This window comes from Argopecten irradians, chromosome 14, assembly GCF_041381155.1.
Source record: "Argopecten irradians isolate NY chromosome 14, Ai_NY, whole genome shotgun sequence".
NCBI classification, from domain to species: Eukaryota; Metazoa; Mollusca; class Bivalvia; order Pectinida; family Pectinidae; genus Argopecten; species Argopecten irradians.
Window position 1 is genome coordinate 34,284,944 of NC_091147.1, and position 21,913 is coordinate 34,306,856.

General features: G+C 33.5%; 1 protein-coding gene across 1 annotated transcript in view; it reads left to right on the plus strand.

The window, feature by feature from the left end:
* The window catches only part of LOC138307409 (uncharacterized), a 130,186-nt gene that overhangs the window by 85,889 nt on the left and 22,384 nt on the right, over nucleotides 1-21,913 (plus strand). Inside the window, exons 9-14 of the mRNA XM_069248149.1 lie at nucleotides 10,151-10,320; nucleotides 12,645-12,704; nucleotides 14,127-14,311; nucleotides 14,832-14,989; nucleotides 15,546-15,724; nucleotides 20,500-20,535. Coding sequence (XP_069104250.1) covers nucleotides 10,151-10,320; nucleotides 12,645-12,704; nucleotides 14,127-14,311; nucleotides 14,832-14,989; nucleotides 15,546-15,724; nucleotides 20,500-20,535 — 788 coding nt within the window. The remainder of the gene's footprint in view (nucleotides 1-10,150; nucleotides 10,321-12,644; nucleotides 12,705-14,126; nucleotides 14,312-14,831; nucleotides 14,990-15,545; nucleotides 15,725-20,499; nucleotides 20,536-21,913) is intronic.

Here is a 21,913-nt window from a genome sequence, read left to right on the forward strand (position 1 = left end):
GCTCGGTCCTGTGAGGTAGACTCTGGTTCTCTCCCCTGACCGAAACACACCAAAGTCTATAAAAGTGGTAGTATCTGCTCCTGCTTAGCGCTCAGCATACAGGGTGTAGGACGACTGGTTCGACCGTTGTCAGTTTCATGTGACCGAGTGGGATGTGTTTCTTTGTGTTTTCGGCAGCATGTTTCAGTGATATAGCACTAAAAAGGGCTACATTTCCACTATACAAGAAGACACAACACGAACATACCGCAATCTGCCAAAACACACAACTTGCACTTCATACACGCTACACACTGCATACAATGGAGGCCGTCCTCACATGACCCTAGCTGTTAATAGGACGTTAATTATTCAAACCAAACAAACAAATATATTTTAAAGTGTTTTTAATAATGACATGATGATGTTAACATTGATGCCCTTGTGATTCGTAGATTTTATTCCTATTTGTAATTTCGCTATCGCCTACCAGTGACTGTTTATTTTTTTATTTTGCATTAATTTCTGATATGACATAGGTAAGGATACTTGCTCATCTCTAATGCATATACTATTACTGATAACCCTGTATTCGTTGTGATAACGGAGGAAGCATTGTAAACCTTTAAATAAAAACATCTTGTCATCGTCAGTTCGTTTGAAAAACAAACCAAACCCAATTACTTGTCAAACGCAAGTTTTAAGAATGGATATGAACTTTTTATGAAAAGAAATTATAAATTTCTAACCTATCAAAGCGGTTATCGTGAAAAAAGGACTAAAAAAACACACAACTATTTGAAGTAAACTATTTATCCGTCTGCGACCTCTCCTATGTATGGTATCAATAAATCTTCTATACTGGAATTTAGCTGCCCCCAAATCAACCCTTAGCAATTCCAGAGTCATAACATCGAATGACTTGTAAATTATGTTCGAATGGCCGTCCTTGACGTGGAATGACAACGATACCGTGTTAGGGAGTATTTATGTCCCAAATACTCGACTGATTTACAGCGATCCTTAATCAGGTTCTAGACCGAAATTATTCCTGATCCGGATTTGTTGTGTCCGGATCCGCGATAGTAATTAGATACGACTCACGTCCGTTTGATGTCTTTCCTATTAGTTTGAAAACATACTACCGCGCCGAAGTCAATTGGCATCCGCGATGCATCGATGGCCCTCGCTGCTATAAAAAGTAAAGCACAAGAATCAGTTTTACTAAATAAGGTAGACTATCAGAATTCCAATTCGTTACATTACTTTTATAGCATACACAATATAGCAACGTGTCTGGACAAAAATACATTGGTATTTTTCTGTTTCATTACCGGCTAATTTCTATTATCAACTTATTCATCTTTGAAGACAAGTTTAGACTCAATTAAAGACTAGGCTAGTCCATTATGAAATATCTGGGTGATTGAGTTAACAACGAAATGCATTGTTTAGATTAACAGATTGAATCATCATTGCAGAGATTAAGTTTCGCGGATTATTTATAAAAAATTAAAGGAGATGTCTTTGCAAGAATTATCTGGTTTCAATATGTTTGTATTGTCATAAACTGTTGACAATATGGATTGTGACGACCTCTCCCTTAAAGTGAACAGTCGGGCAAGGATGGCTAAAGTCGGTAAAAATGGTGTGAATGTATCCAGTATAATTTCTTATGAAATTGAAAGATAAAATTTCTCGTCAAAATCTGTCTGCGTGCGAAGAAATTAATTTAAAGTATGGGAATTTTAAAGCGTCATCCCGGCTCACTATGTCCGTGGTTACATTTCCACACAGCCTCGCTTTCAATGCTTTCAACATTTCTTAACTTTAATGGTCAGAACTGGGAAACTAAGCAGAACGTGACCGTCGCATTAATATGTGAGAACTTTTGGAAGGCCAATGAACGCATTTAGACTGGTTTTCTTTGCCCGACTATTCACTTTAAATAATTATGTAATATGATAATTTGAGGAGATACACTTTCGTGAATTTCCCTTGATGGCGAAATTCACGAATATTCACAGCACGCGAAACACAATCGGTTTACAATATTCATGTATAAAAATACATTGCGTAACATCAGACGAACTTGGACATTCGCTAAATCTAATTCAGAATGGTACCGACCGACAGAGTATCAATGCATCCTTTATCGATATCCTTGTTTTGTTTTTCTCTTTTGATGTTGTTTTTATTATTGACAAGATTGCTGTTATCATACTCAATTTCCCGACAAAACATATACCAAAAACCATTTCTAGCATCTTGATATCGACAACAAAGAAGTAAAGGCTATTGTGCCGAACTAATGTTCTCCTAAAGAAAATACAAAACGCTATATAAAGTGACCAACTATAATATTGATAGCACCAAACAACAAATAAGTCATCACAATTGATGTACAGTAAGCCAACTTTCTTTGACGACTACTGAACTTACCGATTTCCATTTCAAAACCTTTTCGCGGAAATCAAGTTTCGCAGATTTAGAATTGAATGGCGATATCTTTGACCTTAATTGTGTACATGTATGAGTTGTCTATGACATTAATTCTCGCAGGTAAGCTTTTGTGGATCTACCTAAATCGCTATGGAACATTTTGTCATAGTCATAAGATATGCTTTTGAGCGATATTTATTTGTACATGGTATGTACATTTTTTCAAAAGGATTGTTTGAACAAAGTATTTTTCATTTTACTTTATCCTGTGCATGCTTAAAAGTATGTTACTGTTCGTGGTCTGGAGAGCATCGTTCGCAGTAGAAAAGTTGGCAGATATTGACCGCTTTTCGGTGGTTTTTCTCTGGGTATTCCGGCTTTCCTCTATTCTGGCTGTTTATAGGACGTCAAACATATAAACCTCTCACTAAAACACACATCCTACGCGGAAGGGAGATACAATCTTCATTCTGTGTGAGGTTACTTAAAATGACCCAATATCTTAACTTCATACTATATGGGTACAGCATTGATTTTAGGTGTCACTTCCTTGTTTTGGTATGAAAGGGGTTTTGTTGTCCAACACTTTGTAAATTTAGTATTTCCTAGCCACCCTTATACACTGAGAGAATATCTCTGTACAAAAATCAATGTTTGTTTTAAACCTTGGCTCGATGTAGGAGGCAAAGCAATGAAGACTTTTCACATATTCGTCTGGAGGAATTAAAATAAATTTGGACGGTAACAGTCGGACAAATAACCGGGAAGACTGAATATCTAAATATACTACTACAAGAAAGCCATACATCCTTCTACTTGAACTTACCATGTACATAGGTTTAGGGAATTTTAGCAGAAAATAACCTAAAAGATCAATAATTCAGGTTATGTGGGTCTTAGAAGTTACATAAATATACGAAGTCAATGGCAAAGTCAATATCACGATAAGGTCCCAAGGGATTTTCTATCTATCATGTTTCAGCGCGGAAGTTTAAAGTTAACTCTATTTTAGGTATGGATGTTGAAATAAAGCCACATTTCTATATATTTGTGAATAAAAACGGCAGAGTCGAATGGTTCATAGTGATATCGATACATGTTCTTTTGTTTGTGACTAAATACCGCTGAACCGAAAGGGTTCAAGTTATATAAAGAATTGCACTGATTTTTTTTCAAGTATTTAAATGTTACAGTTGTAATTTCTCAATATTGTTGCCAAATAGGTTAGCTACCGATTTGAATAATAAAGATATTTCAATTCCAGCAATATCTCGCTTATCTTTATAAGTTCACTTAACACTTTGGCTATCCACTATGTATTTCTTACAGAGAAAGTTATCAACTGAATCATTCCCACTCTTTTCAAATTCAATACCGTATTTGGTAACCTTAATCATCGAATGATATAAAAATCATAATTAATCTTCATAGATTCATTGCAATTTAACAACTCAACACTCGTCGTCTCGAAATCGACGAGACCGTACTAAAATTCGAGTTAGCCGACTTTCAATGTCAAAACATTAAATCAGTTCGACATGTTCAAGATCCTTCTTAAACATATAATGGGATAGAATGGTCGTGATAAGATCATGCTGGTTATATTTTGCACAGATCAAAACTTAGACTGAACACATTGCCATGTTTTTAATATTCCTTCTCAATTATATTTTGACAGCTAATGCTCTCAAGCAGTGGCTGTAACTTCATATAACTTCATATACGTATTTTTTTTTTTTTTTTTTTTTTACTTTTTTTACTTTTCTGCACGAAAACTTAAATACAATGTATTCAAATAACTCATGCTCAAGAAGATAAGAAGCAAAATACTGTAAGTGGAGTATTCAGATACAAACATCATTCGCTCTAATCTTTTTGCACAATTAAGTCATTTGAAGAAGATAAGAAACCATTTGCTTTAAATGAGGTCTTTTCACACCATTTAGAAATTCGGAAAACGAAATGTTGAGTGACGTGCTTGACACTGAGGGATTCTTTATCGCTAGCGGTATGTCTTCAAATTTGTAATCTACAAAAGTGTTGCGCAAAATTACCATGAATGAATAAACAAAGGCATGGGATCTTATTTCATTTTCCTATTTATGATAAATGAAGTGTGAAACTGATTTCCAAAGATTGCAAGTAACTAAAATTTACGATCAATCTCTATTTTACGGTTACAAATTCTAAGTCCTTGCTGTCAAAAAGCATATAAGATTTTCTAGCATTATATAAAGCCTATATATACGCATATATGTATATGTACATTGTTTGAATACCAACGGAACTGCCGTCAGCTCTGCTCTCGTATCCAAGGCAACACAAAATATGATTCCAAAAACATGGAAAAACGGAACGGAAGTTTACCAAATACACATGTTTGTATAAGAAAGAAACCAGAATCCTCCATTAACACTGTCGCTGTGGAACAGCTTCAATCATGACATATATTGCAGCTGCCACTCATGGATAAGCATGCTACTTGTACCTTGATAATAGATAATCAATATTCCCTAAATGGTGTTTCGCGTAGGTGTTTTGCAGAAATCATTAAAGAAGATATTTTTCTTATGTCAGAACGAAATGCCCCCCATCTCACTTATTTTATTTCTACAATGATAGTTCCAGTCCCTTTAGCTTTCAAGCTCTCGCCTTTGTCTTCGTGAATTATTTACTTCTGTCTATACTGCATTCCGCTGGGGAACTAGAAAGTGAAATATATTTACATGACGTTTACATGACGTTTATAATTCTTGACAACAGCAAAACGTTTTTATATTAATTCCGTAAAGAATTAATACTAGATCATTTCTTCCAAGTCGGTTAGGAAGATTTAGTGCTGAATGTAATGACGAATCACGAAAGTTCAATTTATTAACGATTTAATATCTTACTTTGCATTGTCAATACAAGCATACACGCACTTTTAAAGTCGTCTTTGTATTGGATTTCACCTTTATTTTCTGTCAATATATATCAGTATTAAGTGCACTATAAATTCCACAATTCTCACCGGTTTCAACATTGTCATGTGGAGGTCGATATTTATAATATCGGCTCAGTAGTTCCAGTTTTAGGATGTATCAAGTCAATATGGATTTTTGCCACTTTATCTATTCAAGGAAATTTACGCGGATTTGTCTACACGTATTTATTAATTACATAACAAATAGTGAAATCGACATTCTTAAAGCAATTGTCATGTTTGATATAAAAAAACTTTTATTCAATTAATATGGTTTTTTGCTACCCTGGTCGAATCTTTAATAATGACTTCCGGTTACATTTTCGGTTATTTACTAGCTCTACCATTTTGACCTCAAGATAGACCCATAACTTTTAAACGTATTGGTGCAAAACAATTACCATTTTTTCATCAAGTTTGTAAAATTTCATGTTTTTCTTGATTTCGATGTTGTTGTTTTTTTTGTGCGTAAGCAATACCTTCCTAGAAGGCTTCCAGTGCAAAAGTGTATTCGGAAATGTTCTACATCATGAATGAATTATTCCATTACACGTAGATAAAACGAAGGGACAAACACGTCTCCAGCAGTTTCAAACAACTATATTGTCAATTGATGGCACAAGCCCAAACAAAAACCAATTTAAAAAGAACTTGTCAATCTATCACCTGCTTGTATAGAAGCAATAAGATAAAGCAGTTGTCCCCAACCTTGAACGTTTACGAACGTAATTGATTGATTGAACTCCCACTTGCCAAATTGAAATATCTATGCTATAGTTGACTAGAGTAGAGGTTATACCTTAGGGATTTTAAACCGAAAACAGTAACTGTAATATTATACCGGGAAAACAGGAGTGTTTTGGAAGGTTCTTTCTAGTTTTTAGTGCACTAGGTCCAAAGGACGAAGGTGAGCTTTTGCGATACTGTGGCGTCCGGCGTCCGTCTGTCCATCCACCAACAATCGACTTCTTCATATTCGCCGGTCGAAATTTTACAGAATTTGAATTATAGCATCCTTATGGGGTACTGACTGAAAATTAGTCAGGCTGACCCCTTGGGGGCCTGAAAGGTAAGGGAAAAAGAAGTTAAGCTGGCGATTGCCATATATATAATTTCTTTGGAACTAAGTATTTAATACATATAGTCATTTGGTATTTTTAGAATCCTTATATGATGGAGATTATTAATTCAACAAATCGTGGGGTCAATTTTGCTATTGTTACTTGAGTATGAGTTTTTGTAATAATTTCTAAAAATTCAGGTGACTAATACAGGCTCTCTGGACATCTTATTATTATTATTATCATTTTCGATGAAATAAATATTTCAATTCCAAAAGCAGATACTATGCAATCATATCGAGATAACAGTGGTGATTTGGTAGTTTCCATCTACGTTTTATTTTTATTTTTCGATAAAGTTTATATTTCCCTCCCATAAACATCACATTTGCAAGATAACATAGGCAATTTGGTAAGTTACATTTAGATATTATTGTTATTTTTCGGCGAAGAAATATTTTCTTTCGATAAGCTGTTCTGGGAAAGCAATTGTGTTTTAGTAGCTTCTATCTCATTTTTAATTTTCGGTGAAGTATTTCCCTCCGATATGCAGTAACTATGCAATTATATCGAGATATCAGGGATGTTTTGATTGGTTTCATCTAGTTATTATTATATAATTTAATTTTTGCTTATTACGAGCATTTTCATTGGTTTAAAAATTTATTTTATCAGCCCATAAAGGAAAAAATGGCATTGCCGTTTGTAACGTCGTTTCTGATTGGCTGAGATGACGGCGTAATGACTTCATAGACAAAAGAGTCCCAAAATGAATTTTGAGTATTGAAGAGATTATCTTTAGTAAATTGAATTATAGGGATTAATTTGAATACATTTTTTATGTTATTGAGATATAACACAAAAATTTGAGTCTACTCTCATCATAAACCGCTTCCATAACATAAAAAATAGTTCAAGTTAATCCTTATATAATTGTTTTTGGTGAAGTTAATATTCCCCTAAAACTACCAAAAGGTGTACGACATTGATACGCTTTAGTATAATAAAAACATTCCAGACTGAATACTCATGAAATACACGATTTATTGTTCCTGCAAGACGTAATATTTCCTCCAGAATTCGGTTCAGGGAAATAGTTAATTTTTCATGGAAAACTAGGTAATTGGGTCTCTGGTGTCCGGAGCTCCTGGACTGCAGGCGTCACACAGTTTGGCTGTCGGTCGCCTCAGGAGCATATACACAGATAACCCATTATTTTCTATTCATCAATTATGACTGCTTTGTGCCTACTGTAGGTTACTACACACCTTTAAGTGTAATCAAATGACGTCAAGGACTCCGCATGACCATTATGCATCATTTGTATCAAAGGTTAGGTAATCACTCTGACATACAAAGGTGTTTTTATAATGAAAGGTCTCAAAATTATATCGTAAAAAACACCTAAATGGAAAGCAGACCATCATTTTATCTCATACAAGCGAAAATTGTTTACAACAATCAATCATTAAGCGACATGAAGCATTTTTTCTTGAAAAGGCATTACATATATGATACCTACATACACCAGTAGCATTTGTTAAAAACATTTATTTATGGGGCGAATATAATTCAGACGAATGGCGGTTTTCCATGCACAAAAATATTAAAGAAGGACAAATTCGAATATCGATCTAGATATCAATAGCTTGGAAAAAAATTGACAGAAGATGCAAAAAAAACCAAAAACACCGTAATATACGAATATTCAACGATAGGGATAGTTTGTGGGGTTACCACCTCTAAAGATAAAGAAATAAGGACTTGTAACATATTCACTTTAAAAAAATAACGTTATATGTAAATATATATTATAAACAGTATACAATATGCAAACCATCCTTATACTGCTGATTTTCATGGGATTTTGGGGTTTTTGAGATTACCACCTTAAATCAATATTATTGTGGTAAGTTATCTAGATCATCGTTAGCCAAATCTCAAAGATAATTCGTGTATTTTTCTCAGGAGGTCTTTCCGTAGTAAACTTATGCAGTATTGATTAAATTCCAACTTCTGTCGAAATATCCCATAATAAGCCGCTTTTTTTTTTTTTTTTTTTTTTTTGTAAGAAATTCAAAGCTGGCCTGTTTCTTTTTTTCAAGTCATTTATTGTATCTTGTCGGTTTTCTTTTTTATCATTATTATCATCGTTTTCTGTTTTTTTTAAGAAACTGCGTTAACAGACCAAAATTTTAAAACAGGTATAAACACAAGACATGTATTCCTTAGGGCTAGTTTTTTTTCATGTATCACTATTAAAGTAAATCTTTATATAGAGCCCAAATTTCCACGCCATGGGTGACAATGCAATGCAAAATTTGTTTCGTACTAAGCTCCAAGAAACACAAGTGGCATTGTCTCATTTGAGGACTCATTAGATCGTCGTCATTGTGCTTTTGAATATCGATGGCACACCGGGGACTCTAAGTTTATAGCTTTCTGGCGACAGGTCAAATCGTTAGCACCCTGTGGTGTCTATTCTCAAACAACGTGCCATAGCGTTATAAGTGCATGTACCCTCAAGTAAAGTGACAATGCGAAATATGTTTTTTTAAATGTCAGCAGTATAATATTTATTGAGGTGATTAATACATACATTGCATCCTTCACAGAAACATTAATCTCCATTGATTTTTCTTTATAAGGGAATAGATAAACATTATTTTTTTCGGTAATAGTCTTAATGGTTATGTATGAGAAATACTTTATCATACAGATAAGCGATATTAATCTGTCAAACTGAGAAAATGCTTTTGCGTTATGCTTAAATTAAAATTTGTCTCTCTAAGACAAAATGCCAGGGCTTAAAATCATGACGAATATGGTTTAACAACCATAGCGCATGGGTGTTTGATGATGTATTGCCTTGCAATTTTATGCAAAACATACCTCTTTGAATAGGTATATTTTTTTGTAAAAATATTCCCTCTCTGCTGATATCTTATTTTATGGTGTTTTTAGATTAATCACAAACATATAAAAACTGCAATAATATATAAAAATGTCAAAAACCAAGAGCTCTAAATTATCTCCTCTTAACAATTTTATAAAAAATATGGAAATCATGCAGATATGTTATTGCTATAATTTCACACAAAAAAAAGATTCCTTTACTTGTTGAAATATGCTTGTCATATTTCGTGTTAAGTCTATATCCATGTTTTGGGAACTGACGTTATAAAAACGGAATGGGGAATTGTAGTAGATCTTCGATGAATCGAACTTCAATTGCAATGAGTCGAATTTCTCGATGTGTCAAATATATATATTTTCAGTCTAGATTTTTCACCTTTTGCAATGCTAGTAAACTAACCACTAATAAGTCAAATATTATGAGTCAAATAGTAAAAAAAAGTAAATAGAAAAAAAAAATATTCTCCGTACAGCTTACATGTACTTTGGTTTTATTGGAACAAAATTAAATACCAATTTAAATTAGACAGTAAAATAACAGAGGACACATAGGTAAAAGGACATACCATTACCACATATAACCTGTCTATAACGACCATCCAAGGGGCAGAAGAAAATTAGTCTGTATAGCGAGATAGTCGTTATAATACACAGGTTGAATAGTGTGGAACATTTGGAACCCTAAAAAAGCAGGTTGTCTTTATACAGAAGTGATCGCTAAGTCAAGCTGTTCTGTATATCTAACAATTGAAAAAAAATGTACTAAATATTAAATTTTATGTTGCAGAGACGGTACGCGACGCTGGCAGATCCACAAAACTTCCGGTCCGACTTGCGCAGACGACTCTGCATGGATGATGGTTCTAGATGACGACAATAGAACACAGACATGCGCATGGGACTCCCAATCTGGTTTCCTTTACAGCCAAGAACCTGTGGCCGTGAACTTTGAAAAAGGTAAATTACGTGACGTGTATGATGTCACGATGGACACCTATCCGCATATGCAAAAATTTAGCAGTTGAACAATGTATCCACATGAAGCTCCCAACGGTCAATACTTGTTGGAGAAAAAACTCAAAATAAAGACAGAAAAAACATCAAATAAAACATGAACCAGTAACGAGGTTTATGCATTATAATGTTCTATTATCATATTGCAATTTTGGCTTCACTTGTCTGTCCAGATACCATCGAAGATTTTAATTCTCGTAATTTAAAGGATACTACTTACTTTTCATACTTGAAATGTTATTTCTAACGCAGTTAACCCCCTGTGATAGAAATACGTATAACACAACAATCAATATTGACAAAATATTGCTTATAAAGGAGATATATAGCAAGCAGCCTAGAAAGCACCTCTTTCACGAACCATGGAAATTTGCCTACGAACTAATTTTATTAAAACTAAATGTTATATGTAGAGACATTAATGCAAACCTTCGAAATACGTTTAAAAAATCAAAAGGTCCCAGGGGCCTGTGCTGTGGCCAAATTAAAGTTGCCAAGAAGAGGTGTATGACAAGGTTCCCTTTTTTGATCCAAAAAGGTATCAAAATATTGTTTTATGTTGTCAAATTGTATTATTTTCTCAAGATTATAAATATGTACATAGACAAAATGTAAAAAGAGGTCCTTTTACTGAATAACACGACATTGTAGTAGAAACTATAAGCAATCAATCTTAGCCATGTCTTTACCATATTTCCTCACACAAAACATTGTATTGTTAAAATAGCAATTCCTATCTTTATCAATATCATAGTTTTCGAACTACACGAACATATCTATCTCTTTACGTTTAGTGTAATTGACTTTTTGGTTGTTGTTTTTTTACTTTTATTTGCAATCAGCAATCAGCTTGATAGGTATCGCATTACTTTTTATGCAATTGGCATTTTGATTTTGTTATCTTTTCTCTGCAATCGACATCCTTTGTATTTTGCGTGTAAAGAATGACAAATTAATGTTTGTTTTAACGTACTTAAGATCGCACTTGACCGATTTTTATACAACGTTGTACGCGTGCCATCATGTAATACGGAGAGTAGGTAATGTTGAAACCATGTTGATATCAAAGTATTTTAAACGAGAATAATGTAATTTAAATAACATGTTAATCTTGGGACACTTAGAAAATAAATATAGATATTAAGTGCTTACATAATGGAAAAAATAAGTCATTATAATGATATTGAGAGTTTGTTATATAGTTTCATTTCCCAAACTGAAACAAATATCATTATTGATTTTATCGGGTCATGTTTAAAGCCACTGAAAACAGAATTGATACTTATAGTATCGTAAGCGATACTGATATATCTTTCAAATGAGGTATTATTTAGCTATGTTGTAATAGATCAAAGTATGCATTTTATTCATTTGTTTGTTTATCAAGAAGCGGTGTTTTGACTGTAACGCACCAGAACGAAATTTGTCGAAAAATCACAGCTTAAACATGCCGAGTTTAATTTTTATACTTTTTTTACAAAGTACTCCATGTTCCGACTTTACTTTATCGTTTGTGTTCATGAGTGCATCAGATGGTTTATCAGCTGTTCTCCAACAGCTTGGAAAAATATTAAAGATGCTCCACCGCTGACAAATGATATTTTTTCACTATCAAAAAACAGAAGCAGACGATTTAGTAATTTTCTTGAGTTACAAAATTTACTTACTTTACACCATTACTACCATTGAAAAGTTTGAGCTTCTAATTTTACTTCAAGTTAAAAATATGAAAAATAATTAATTGCATCCCGAAAAAAATCCGTGTCACTTTATCCTAATAGTATGTAGAATGAAGTACTGATTGCGCTTGCACCAAAAGCGAAACAAATCATTTTATATTATTTTTTTGTGTTAATTAGACATATATCTATACGAATAAACACCAATTATTGTTCAAATGATGAATATCATTTATGCTCTGTCGGCGGTGGAGCATCTTTAATATGTCATCATAAATTTGGAAATACATCAGCGGTATTTTGTCGTACTAATTGTTAACAGTAGAAAGGATTCAGATTTTTCGGACATAAAAAAAGAAATAGGTATGTGACAATATAACTTGATTATATGTTTTGCAAATATAACTTGATTATATGTTTGGCAAATAATGATTTGAAATCCCAATCAGCGTTAGTGCTTGTTGTTCTATTTGGTGTGTGTAAAATTAAAAATAGAATTAAATTTCAGAATGGCTTATATAATGAGGATGTTCCTAAACTCTATATATCCAGTGTTCAGTTTTTTTAAAAATATTTTTTCTCCCTCAGACTCGTCTTTTTATGCTGCGAAGGTGAAACAGGCCAACGTAATGGGAGTATTTCTACACGGTTAGTATATAAAACTCATTGATAATATTTCGTAAATATTATGGGGAATGTTTTCATTGTTTATTGTTTATGTCTTTCTTCTAATCGGCTTTGCAAAGTCTGATTGCGTATACACTAGCTTATATACAGTCTATTAAGCCTAGTAACCAAGGCGACCGTAGTTACCAGATTTATTCTCTCTTAAACCAAAACGCGATCCATAGAATATGTTCGTTGCAAACTGCGTTCATACTAACGTATACGCCGTGAAAATGAAAAATAATCCTAAATTGTTTAAGTATACCCCGCTTTTTCCGAAACGGGGGATATTAATTAAGGTTTATCCGTGTGTCTGTCCGTCTGTCTGTCTGTCTGTCTGTCTCTCCGTCTGTCTGTCTGTAACACCTTGTTTCTGTGCAATAACTGTAACAAATGTTAATCGATTTTCTTCAAACTTTGTGACAAGGTTAAATGCCTTAAGCGCTCGGCCAAGTTTGATCGCGACTATCGATGGACCTTATTTAGCGGAGTTATGGTCCTTTGAATTACTAAAAACGTCATTTCCGTTCAACAAGTGTAACAAATGTAAACCAATTTTCTTCAAACTTAGTAACATGGTTGAATGCCTTAAGGACTCGAATAAGTTCGATCGCGACTTCAAACGGACCTTATTAAGTGGAGTTATGGCCCTTTGCTTAAATAAAAAAAGTCAGTTTCTGCCACCTCCGTACAATAAATGTTATAAATATTAACCGATTTTCTTCACCAATTGTAACAAGGTTGAATGCCTTAAGTGCCTAGCCAGGTTCGATCAACTCTTTCAGCGGATGTTATTTATCAGAAATATGGCCTTTTAATTTAGTACAAATGTCATTTTTCTACAGTTTCTGTGTAATAACTAACAAATGTTAAAACTTATATTGCTAAAACTTAGTAACAAAGTGAAATGCCTTAAGAGCTCGGCCAAATTCGATCGCCATTTTTGGGCGACATTATGTAGTGGATTTATGGCCCTTTGATATATTAAAAACGTCATTTTACTTCCGTATAAAACTTCATTTTTTTCATGTTTCAACCAAGGTTAAACCTAACCTCAAAAATGTTTACCTACAATATGTCCTGAAAGGGGGGATGGATATTCCACGAATTTGCTTGTTATTTCACATTTGGATAATATAATGTGGTAATTGTTTATGTATTGTTATTTTTGTTTCTTTATGGAATTTTTAACGCCGGATTTCTTTCCGTCATGGTTTGCTTTTGGTAAAATAAGTAAAAAATCTTCTTCTGTCATAGCGCCAAAAAAAGATGCCTTTATTTTAAGCCACAGGGACTCGTAAATATTTTCGTAAATTTCATTTTTATTATTTTTAGACCATGAACATAAATTGAGGTATGTTACATTTACCATGTTTGTATGTCATAGTTTTGTGATATATCCAGGATGGCGTCCCGTCTTTAAGATTTCTGCCGGAAGTGACCTGGGATCTGCGTCCTCAGTTTTTGACCTTTGGTCTTTGAATGTCACAGTCAATGAGGGATCAGACGCTGCGCTGTCAACTTTTCCAGGAACTCCAAATTTTAAATCTGATGTCATCAATGCGTGGAACAACCATAATATTCGAGCGGTAAGACTTTTGATTATATCATATATGTCTAATGTTATAAGAGAATTTGTTGGAGCATCTTTTTATTGTAGCTAACATAAATTGTATATCTGACGAAAATGGCGTGATAAGAGAGTATCCATTTCGAAACTAAGGGAGTTCTTTCATAACAACATGGTACATGATTCCCACCGACCCCTACCCCTCGGAAAGAGTCAGTTCATAATCATCGATGCGCTGTGTTGTGCGTCTCGAATGAAGAAAAAATCAATTACGCATTTACGGCGTAATGAGGTTTTCTAGCGAAGATAATGTTTGATTTTTTTATATACTCAAACAGCTATCACACCAAAGGCAATGCTTTACATCCGAGGTGCTCCAAGATTGGTTTGGTAAAAGAATAACAGATTGTAAAAAACAGTTCTCGTTTTGCACTATTAAGATGCATGCGAAAGGTGTATTGCAATACAAGCATTCAAGGGAACTCTAATACCATTCAACAGAAAATTCATTTTAAACCGCTGATTTCATGTTTTGATAGGTTAAGATGGCGTTCTATGCTGGAGGGCTACAGAAAGGCTACATCGTTTTCGATACCACCACTGCCGCACAAGATAACTGGATGGACTGTAAGAATATACTCTACACCAGCTACACGGACATCATGACTGACACACCGACAACATGCAGTATGCAAGGGTAGGTATTATCACTTCACAAAAATAATAAACAATGAACCCACGTTAATCCGGACGCCGATACTCCGGAAAACTCACAATCCAGACGAAAATATCGCAGAGTATATATTTGGTTATTGACAACGTAAATTGAATCCGGAGGTCCGGATGGTTTTGTCCAGGAAAGCATGTGTTCGGATTATCGATAGTTCACTTTATAAGTACCATATCCCATGAATGAATTACATCAAATTATCAGCAAATAATGTAGATGAATAAGTCAAAATTGCCAATACATAAAGGCAGGAGTCTCGAGTTACAAAAAAAAAAAAAAAAACAAAAAAAAAAACCCAGCTTACAACTGTTACAATTGTGTCTTCTGGCCTTGACACATGAAACATTTTCATCAATTGGCAACTATCTTTTTAATAACATCAAATCTATTGATATTAATTTATTTTGCGTATTGATGTACTAATGTTTGATTTGATTAATTTCCATTAAAAACGATTAAAACTGTTAAATACTACATAGAGATATGTGCTTAGTCGCTAATTCGACGGTTCTTTTATTTACAGTGAAGCTTCCGAAGGACGCCGTTTTTTCGTGTCTGGGCCAGACACGGGATGTGATAATACCACCGCATGGTTTGTGTTATTGGACGCAACAAACACTGGGTCATGTTCATGGGAAACAGCTAACTCGGATAGGCCAAAGTTTCTCTTCTCTGGAGCAACAACAAAACAACCTGTTACAGGTAATTTGAAGTTGAATATCACTTTCACATCTCCATTTTCAGGTAAATTGATTTACCTTCCTCAATCGAAATATTTTATGACGTGTTACTAACACGACAACTCGGTGACAGGAAACGCTCTGTAATCGTGTTCATTGTAAACTGACCTACATATGGATTCATACTAAAACAGCATTTCAAAGAAATGTTAACCCCTCTGAGACAGCCCGTAAGCAGTAGTCAGTAACATCCATGTCAGCTTCCATCCCGACCTAGACTCATAATACACTTCTGTTCCGACTTTAGTTTTTGCACTTACGACTTGTTAGTTTTTATTAATCTTATTACATGGTCACATTTTGAATATTTTTTTTGCCAATAACAAGAAAATAGACTCTCGAAGACAACGTCTTAAGCTTCAGGAACTGTTTAATCAATTATGGTCGACTCGGGCAAACGTCAAAATCGCATCTTAGAACCACGAAAATCCTCAAAAAGTATCGTTTATTTTCTCAAGTCAAACATTTTCATATGCAAAAATACTGCTTATTCTCGTTCTGAGATGAAAATTACATATTTTACTGTGTTTTCATTTCGGTTTTCGATCAATTTTACTTGTCTAAATTAACCTAATAAGAAACTATATTCCATACATAGGCTTTAAGTCTAAAACCTGAAGAAAGAGTTGTCTGTTGCTAGAAAATATTAATAAGTTTGCAATATTTCTTTCGAAAGGCAAAGCCTTGCTGATCTTTTTTACTTACACTGTCTACAGACCTAGCATCCTAGGCCAGATCAATATCAGTGACTGAGAAATATGTACGGGGATAATAGTCAGAACCTGATGGAGTATACACATGCAACTGTCAAAATTGTCCTTCACATTTTTAAGTTCCTTCTCCCTGACGTTAATTGTACATCAGAGACGAGATATATCATTGAACTAGACAGACATTGACTGTAGTTTCCGACAAGCCATTTTAGTTTTTCCTCTTTGCATATTACAGATTCCTCCATTGCATAACGGTATCCTTTGTGACTTCATTATTTTGTTAGCGTCCTTTTTTGAAAAATAAGACGTTACGATCACAAACACATGACGTTATTCACAACAAGCAAGGACAGATAACTCTGTAATATGGCAATATAGAATAGTTCCTTGATAATGTTAAATGTAAAAAACAATGATATCTTATATATTTACAGATATGACACATATTGTACAGTCGTCCTAGGATGAAAAATAAATAATTATTGCCTTTGTCTTGTTTAAACTAATATCCATGATGTAATCTCCTGTTAGTTCATTAAAATTACATTCCATGCCTCAATTAGATAATTAAGTTACAGTTTAAGCGTTTCTGTTATAACTTCATATACGACCATGTTAAAACATACCTTGAAACAAATGTTCCATAATCTTAGCAATTAGTTCACAGTGAGTAATTTTAGGCTGACATAATATGGCTAATATGTGTTACGTAACACCAGTTCTTTTTTAAAGGGAAATTTCAGCTTAAAGTTAAACTTCTTGGAGATGTTTCTTTAAATATTCAAACGTAGACTACTGTCTTCATGAAATATTTTGGACTAATTTCTGCTCTTGAAATCTCGACTTTATTCTTTTCTCTTTCCATAATTCTCCAAAAACACGTGTCTAAATACCATTCTTAGAATTGTAGAATTTTATTTTAACTGGTGCTTCTGGAATCACATCGTTGTTACACGACACATGGCATTGTGTAACTAAAGTTGCCATCGAACATTAATAATGTTTATTGATTATTTGTTACCTGCAATTAAGAGAAATCCATTATCTGTACGTATGCGTTATTTACTTTGTAATGAACATCCCATAATTCAACACAAATCATATGATAGATAGCAAATCTCTCGCAGAACTCTCAGCTTATCTTGATCACGATATGGAACTACGCACTTGTTCTTGTATATAATTCATAAGCGACCATCCTCCATTGGAAGTATTTGAACTGTTCCGTATGTTTGATATCACAACAAAGATTCTCAGCTATCACATCGAATACATTTCCTTATCTTTATTAACACACAATTTGTCAATTAAATAGACTTCCACATTTTTATCTTGATATCAACCATGTATCTTAGTAGGAAGCTACCTTTAGGGAAAATTTCCTCTTCGAAAGGAACATTTATATACTCTTCTCGTTTATTAAACGAGATATTTTGCAAATGCATCTCACATCAATTTAATGTATTTCATTTTGCCATATTACTGTAAAGATAGATATTTTTGCGAGGATTTCATTTGCGATTTGCGTGCATATGACTTTCACGGTGTTGTTATTTTCGTGATAGATAATGTTCGAATTCTTTTATCAATAAAGTGCATAGACTTATAACATGAACAAAATATCACACACTGGGGAAAATTTTGCGATTAAGCGACCTTTGTGTAATTAGCGTAACTTTTCCCCTCGAGTATTTCCACGTTAACAGTAGTTTTGTCATTCTAGTAATTGCAATCCGTTTATAAACATCTTGTTTCTGATCTCAAACATCTAGTTTACTTGTGGCAGCTAATTTGGCAAAATCTCTTGTATCGATCTCAATCATAAAGTGAGCTTTTACGTAAACAGCATAATAAAAAGAGCATTGGTTTTATTTTATCAAAATGTTGATGTCACTTTTAAAAAAATACTGAATTTCGAAATGAAAATTATATAAAAGATTTTTTTTTTTACAAAATGAATGCGTATATCATGTGATTATAAAAGAGATAAATGATTGTATGCTATTACCATAGAAACCGCCCCAACGCACGATGAGTCAAAGAGAAACATTGTATCCATAGCAACAAATACAGCACCGTTCATTACTCGTCTGAAACCTGGATATTACTGGTACTGCCAGAGGTATTATCCTGGAAAGTTGACTGACTGGTGGGTCGTTATTTTGCTATACAAATTAAAATCTGGTGTGGTAGAGACGTTAAAGTGTCAAAAATTTATTGTGAACTTTTTTCACTTTGAAACATCATCAATATCTAATATTTGATACCTGTTACAATCGTGCAGCGTAACGTTTGTCAGGATAGAAGGCAACCACAGTACGCCATCGTCCCGCCCGCACGCGCAATCTGACTACGATAGGTTCGTGTATCTTCAAATACCAATATTACGTAATGAATCTGCACTGCGTGCTCTCAGCCTTTATCTATATGTATATATGAAATAATACATCAGATAACTTATTTTATAAATGTGGAATATAGTATTTCTACCCGAGATATATTTCTACGTTCCCTGAGGGTGATAGTTCACTGTGTGTACGCATAGAACCTATTCGCGTGATAAACCACAATATGTTAAATGTGATATGCATATAAAGATTAAACTGTGTTATCCAATCGGATATTCTATATAGCCTTTGAGCTCGAAATCGTGCTTCACGTGCGTACACGTGATGTCAACATGTTTACCGGTGAAACGGCTACATTTAAAAGGATTTGCTACAATATGTGTTAATATTTCTTTGTCTTTAAGTTTTTCAAAATTATTTTGATAATTCTTTTTCTTTTTTGTCACAGCGCAACGAGTTTAACAACGTTTTTTACAACGTAAACCTAATCTCCAAATTGATATTGTTTAGTAAATAAGTAATATCTCGCTTTGTTGAAATCTCGTATTTGTAGTTTTTCAACATTGTTTTTGAAATTAAGGCGACAAAAAATGGATCATTCCATACCTAGAGAAAGGTAAAAGGAAATCTCTACATTCGAAGGAGATTTACGACAGTCATGAATGTTCTCTTGTGGTAGAAAAGTTCTTTTTTATATTTTATAAGTACTAACCTACTCGGAATTCCAGGCTTATTTAAGACAATACTGGAATTTAACAGTATTGGAGAAACAAATGAATTGATACAACTACTAACTATTAAATCAACAAGATGTTTAAATGTCAGACATTTGTCATTACGTTTGAAAATATATTGCACTCTTCCCTAAAATTTAGAGTTATCCCAACTGCAACGACCTTTCGCATAGGTTGAGGTTTTAAACACAGTGTTATAAATGACCGTACCTGACAGCTGACGACTCACTTATCGACAATTAAACAAACTGACCTTTCGTTATTGAATGTTAATAGTCAAAGTTCGGAATAAAATCTAAATTGACAAGTGAGCGGATTTACCCTGGGAATCAATTTCAGTATACATTAGCTTTTACATCTTATCTAAGAATGGCAAAACCACGGTAAATGATTAGACTTAACTTTGTATTAACATCTAAGATCATTTAAGAACGACTCCTCGATAGCATTGGCTTGCGAATGTGAATGTCTGTACGGTTTCGGAGTTCACTGTCTTCTTGTAATAATGGGCGTCTTACCATTTCTATAATGTTATTTGAAACGCATGGGGTTACTTAATAGTGTAATATGTACACGAGAAAAATGTTTTGAGCTTAAAGGGATAAATAAATCGATTATCCAAATTCGAATTCAAAATAAACAAAGGTATTATATTTTCATATCAAACATGCGGACAGAAATTTATTCATTACATAGTCTTGACATATGTTAAAGTGCAAGACGTTTTATACTTCAAATTACACTGTTCAATTCACTATTTCTCGGTTATAGATAATGTGTCGATTTCTACATTCGTTTCAACTGGGAAGGCTAAAACATATGAACAAGAGGTATTTTATCGAAGTCAAATTAGATAAAAAATCTAACATGTTCAGACATTTTTCTTTCGTTCATCAATATAGAGTTTTATGATATTCATTTCAACGTTTTTTTCCTTTTCAGATCTAGTAGAGGCTGATACATTCATTATTTACGTTGGTAAGTACTTATTAATTATTATTTTCATTTCTGATAAAAATTATTCACTGATTTTCTGTTACATTGGCATTTGGCTACATGGTCAAGAAGAGCATATCTACTCGATGGTTCTGTTTTTGAAAACATTGAGTCGATAACGCTTAAAAAGTATCCTTAGGCTACGCCCTGTGTCTTTATATATTCTACCATCGCATTGACTTCAAAAATGGTGTATAATGGATACTATTTCTCAGATATTAGTTTTTCTATTTATGTTGTTTGCCTTAAGAGTAATGACAAGACACTTTTTATCATGATAATATAGAATATGCTAGTTATCGACAGGTGTATCCTGGTTATCACTTCCTGACAAATTTTTTGTTCGTCCGCTAGACATTATGGCCGCTTCGGCGCAGCCAGCGTGCCCTGCTCTTTCTTAAAAAAAAGTTAAATTAATGTTTCATATTGACATTTTCAATTTTATAAATGCATTCAGCTTTATACATACTTATATTTCGGCAATGAAGCTGTCATCGATTCCTACTAGTTACAATTAAGATTTTATATATTATGAGTTATTAGACCCGACAACGGTCAGTAACGTACTATTCTAACGTTCAAAAACTGTTGACTTATCGACATGTATTGCGAAATGCTAATTTAAAAGGTGAATACTAAATGGACAAACTTAGATACGGGTGATAGAATAGTGAATGCTGAAAATTTGACCAACCATCTTCTATTTATTTATCAAAGTTTGGAAGCATAATGTAAGACCCTGATACTTTGATCAGCCACATTTCCAGAAAACACGAAACGCTCATAGTATCAAACGTGACGAAAAGAGTCATTTTTATTTTGAGTGTAATCAGCAACGGGTCTGTAACTTTTGCGGAGTATTTTTTATGGCTTGCTCGAACGCATTGGCGACAAGATATCTGTTGTCGATCACGAATATGCCTGCTAGTTTTCTTGATCATGATTAAATGTAATTTCTTTTTAGTTTTTTTTATATATTTGTATGTTTTAACATATAATTACATACATGCAGGAGCTGCAAATGTACTAAGATACATGCATGTTAAACAAATTAAATGGGTAACATCATTAAGTGATTCTTTTAAGAATATTAACTATCAATGAATGAAAATGCAATTATAAAGGCACAAAGCATTTTGCCTGAGTTAGCATGTATCAAAATGTCAGTCGTTTGACGTTACTTAGATTTGTAATATAAAATCATCACAAAAATAGTACATAATCATCATCATCAATCTTTATTTCCTCGACATAAAAAGAGAACAAAGAGAGAAGTTCAATTAGTATAAATCAAATAGTAATAGGTAAGCCATTACTCTTTTGCGCGAATTTTTATCAAAGTCACTTTCACGGATGGAAT